The sequence below is a fragment of the Megascapheus bottae genome, chromosome 7, assembly GCF_031878675.1.
Source record: "Megascapheus bottae isolate mThoBot1 chromosome 7, mThoBot2.hap1, whole genome shotgun sequence".
Classification (NCBI taxonomy): Eukaryota; Metazoa; Chordata; class Mammalia; order Rodentia; family Geomyidae; genus Megascapheus; species Megascapheus bottae.
In genome coordinates, this window is record NC_143515.1 from 33,530,894 (window position 1) to 33,535,205 (window position 4,312).

At 53.2% G+C, this 4,312-nt stretch overlaps 1 protein-coding gene across 1 annotated transcript; it reads right to left on the reverse strand.

Annotated features, from left to right (window-relative positions):
* Nucleotides 1–1,134: 1,134 nt before the first annotated feature.
* Spr (sepiapterin reductase) lies at nt 1,135–3,855 on the reverse strand. The gene is made up of 3 exons (XM_090336129.1): nt 3,349–3,855; nt 2,667–2,957; nt 1,135–1,341 (listed from the first exon to the last, which is right to left on the reverse strand). Exons 1-3 carry the CDS (start codon nt 3,668–3,670, stop codon nt 1,151–1,153), a joined length of 804 nt encoding a protein of 267 aa, XP_090192255.1. The 5' UTR covers nt 3,671–3,855; the 3' UTR covers nt 1,135–1,150.
* Between the last annotated feature and the right edge of the window lie 457 nt (nt 3,856–4,312).

The following is a 4,312-nucleotide window of genomic DNA, read 5'->3' on the forward strand; positions in this document are numbered from 1 at the left end:
ATCGAGTCCTGACCTTAGCCTCCTCCCACATATGGGACATAAGACATAGGCCAGTAGCAGACCACCACCACTTTAGAACTCCCAGTCCAGCCCAGGTCTACCAACCAGCAGGACTGCATTTCTCAGGGCTTCCATCTTGGAACCTTATCCATCTCAGACTGCATGTTGGTTCTAAGCCTACCCCCGAGGACCAGGACCACAGGGCTCATCACAGGAGCTGGGATTCATTTAGAGCACTGCCACGTGGGCAGGAGTAGGACAGCGAATCCCAGTGAGCATCAGGAAAGGGCACATTGGAAGGGTTGTGGGGAGGGCAGGCGATATGCTAGGCCCGAAGGTGGATAGTCTCTAAAATAGTTCCAGAGAGAGAGAAGAGAGTAGTAAAGATGGATCAGTGTGGACAGAAGCATGGACAGGAGCCTTGGCATATCCATCCTGGACAAGTGAGTGGGCCTCAGAGAGAGCAGCTCAAGGACTTCTACTCATGAAATAAGGACGGTATTAAAGTTCAGCAACCTCAAGTTAATTAACATTGGGTTAAGTGCTTAGTAAACCTCAGGTTAATCCTGGGATCTCAGGAAGCACAGGAAGCAGGCGTTAATGAAAGACAGCCCACATTCTGTTTGTATCTGCTTTTACCATTTTCATATCGGAGCAGAGGGAAGAACAGTGGGTCCTGGAGGATGGAGGAGTCAGAAGAATTAAAAAGTTCAACAGGAGGTCCCGCTACCGTAAACACAGGCATCCAAGAGGGAAGTAATGTGCAGTCCTTCCTTCCGCCCTTACAGGGGCCTCCTGCTTCACTCCACCTCACTCTACAGTAACTAGTCAAAGGCAAGAGACCCAAACTGTGTTAGCTTCCTTTCCTGTTGTTTCCACCCCCAAAATTCTGTTCCTGGTGATAGAAAGCTCCAACACTTATAATCTTCCTTTCATACCTGCCCAGAAGCCTCATGACAGCTGCACAATAGACTTCTAACATCTGGTAATGTCAGCCACCTCTAGATGGCAGTGTCTGAGGCATGAGTGCCCACCTGTGTGAGGCAGGGTGTGGATGGCCACTGCGGCAGGGCACGGGCAGTCATAGGCTGCCCACTTCTGGGAGAATGCCTGAAAGCAGAAGAGAAAGGCCAGGAAGCTGGACATGAGTTTATTTGTCATAGAAGTCCACATGGGCTCCAGACTGGAATGTGTCTGACTGGAGCAAGCTCAGCAGTTTCTGGGCTGATTTCTTGCAATCCACCAGCTCCCCCTTTGACTTCAGCTCCTCCAGACTTCTTCGCAAGTTTGGATCCACAGAGGTCTCCCGGGCCAACTGCTGCATGTCTGTGTCCAGGGGACCTAGATAATAAAAAAAGCAGAAGATAAAAATGGAGTCATGACTTTTGGGCATCTATCCTGAACATCATGATCCAGGATATTATAAGGACACCTGCTCAGCTATGTTCATCTCTGCACTATTCACAATAGCCAGGCAATGGAAACAATCCAGATGCCCTACTGCAGATGAACGGATACAGAAAATGTGGTATATATACACAATGGAATTCTACATAGCCAACAGACAAGATAAAATAATGGCATTCGCAGGGAAGTGGATGAATCTAGAGTGAATCATGTTGAGTGAGACAAGTCAAGACCTAAGGAACAAAAGGCGCATGGTATCCTTAATATGCAGTTATTAAATTCAAAGAGTACAAGAACAAGGACTCAATAACTGCATACCCAAAGCTATGGACATGGTAATGGAAATATAAACGTAACTATATAGACATAAAAACCTATGACTCTATAGACATAATGTTTTCTTTCATAAATTAATATGTTTCTATGACACACAAACCCTTAGCCTAATTTTGATTAAGTTCTAAATACTAAGTCCCAGTGATTGTAAATAGAGATTCCCTCCTTGAATACTTGTTTGTTAAACTTGTCATTTAAAATATGATGTAAAAATCAACGTTGATAAATTCTCTAATAAAAAAAAAAAAGGAGTCAAATGGAGTCATGGGTTCCTCACTGCATGTGAAGGGTAGAGCTGAATCAGGTCTGAAGCAGCTGAAGTCTGGCCTGTCATTTCCCTACCAAGCTTTTCCAGCTTAACCTGCATTTTTGGAAGTTCCTTCCCACTTGCTAATATCCAAGCAACATTCAAAAGTCAATGTCAAGCTCTAATACCTGAGTCTCCTCTCACTCTTTTCTTTTCTCCCCATCTTAGCTTGAATCAAGGGGCTACAATTTTTTTTTTTTTTTGGCCAGGGCCAGTGCTCTATTACTTGAGCCACAGGTCCACTTCTGGTTTGTTTGATGATTAACTGGAGATGAGTTTCATGGACCTTTCTGCCTGGATTGGCTTTGAACTAGGATTCACAGATCTCAGCCTCTGGAGTAGCTAGTATTACAGGGTGAGCCATGGATGCCTAGCTTTGTTTCTTTTTAAGATACGGGGGCCTAAACTTAGGACCTCATGCTCTCTCTTGGCTTTTTTGCTCATGGCTGCCATTCTACGTAGCATTTGATCCATATATCCAGTTCACAAAATTCCAGCTTTTACAGTTTTCCTGTCACAAGAGGGTAGCAAACAAGATATATGTGAAAGTAATATAGTGTAATAAGTTTGGAACAATCAGGTCTAGAGGACAAAGCTGGCAGTACCTCCCACGTACCTGGGGCATAGCTCAGCACTCTCACACTAGGTTCCTCTGAGGCCAGGACCTGGCACATCATGTTCCGGGCAGCTTTTCCAGCACAATACAATGCCCAGCCCTTGAAGGGCTTCAGGGCACAGATGGATGATATGTTAATCACAGTCCTGTTGAAGCCAGGGCGGTCTGGGAAGGCCTTCAGGATGCCAGCAGTCAGGCAGAGCATGGAGGTCAAGTTCAGAGCCCAGTAGCTATTCACTTCGGCTGGGTCGTTCACATTCAGGAAGCCTTTGGAGACATCTCCTAGAGTGGCTGAAAAACCAGACCACAGAAATAATGAAGTTCAGGTGGGTCTTTCTCCTCCCTCCGCAACTCCCCCAAATTCCTCCAGATAACCCTTTCTCATCCAGATCGAGAAAGGGCATCTGCTGGCACTTTGCCCCGCTCCCTGCTGCAGCCTGAGCAGGCACCTGGCCTTGCTGGCCGACTAGGAACCCGCAGCTCCCGAGGCCTTCGGGAGCCGCCATGTGCTGACTCCGGGCGCCGCTAGAGGGCGCTGCGGAAGGCGGCCGGGAGAGTTCTACAGGTGATCCGGGAACCAGGCCCCGACGCCCCGACGCCTTCCTCCGCCGCCCGCCGGGAGCGCGCGATCCGCGGTGAGTCCGCCCCGTCCCCACCCCGGGGCGGGGGGAGAGGGTCTCACCCGCGTTGTTGATGAGCAGCAGCCGCTGCAGCCCCTCGGGCCGGGGCAGCTCGCGCACGGCGTGCAGCAGCCGCTGCAGGTCGGCCTCCGAGCCCAGGTCCGCCGGCACCCGCAGCACGCTCAAGCCGGGCCGCTCGGCGCCCAGCTCGGCCTCCAGCTGCCGCAGCGCCTCGTCATTCCGGGCGCTGAGGAGCAGCACGGAACCCGGCGATAGCAGCCGGGCCAGGAGCGGCGCCAGCGCTCGGCCGAAGCCGCGGGACGCCCCGGTCAGCACGCACACGGCGCGGCCCAGGCCGCCCTGCGGATGGCCGCCACCCTCCATGCCACTGAGCGAGCGATCGGACCGCTGGCTCGGCTCTGGGACCTGAAGCCGGAGCGGGGCGGGCGGCCGCGGCCGGGAGGAGCCACCGGCGGGGTAGGGGCGGGGCCCGAAGGTTGGGAACGTCAAGCCAGGTGACCGGCTTCTTCCAATCCGCTGTGGGGGGACGGAAGTGCGGGTGCGGATCGACCCGAATCGGCGCGAAAAAGCAGGAAGTGCCGCCCTGCTCTGCCCGCGCGGTCCCCGCACGCCCGAGGCCCTGCGGGGACTCGCGCTGGGCTGCGCCTCCGGCCTCCTCCGGCCGCAGCTCGCCGCGGGAGCCTGGAGGTCAGGGCGTGGGGACGCCCTGCCGGCCGGCCGGCTTGCGCCTGGGAGAGCCCGACTCCTCCCCCAGGAGCTGTCTCCGGGAGAGCCTCGGTCATTCCTCCTCCACCGCACACAAAGCCTCCTCTGGGCCAGTGGCGTCTGCTCAGGAGGCCGAGATCTGGAGGATTGTGCTTCGAGGCCAACCGGTGGAGAAAAACCTTAAAGACTTGCCATCTCCAAAGGAAAAGAGCAGGGGTGCAGGCATGCCTCACATGGTAGAACCCCTAGCAAATGGAGGTCTTGAGTGCTAACCTCAGTTCCACCAACAGCCCAAACTTC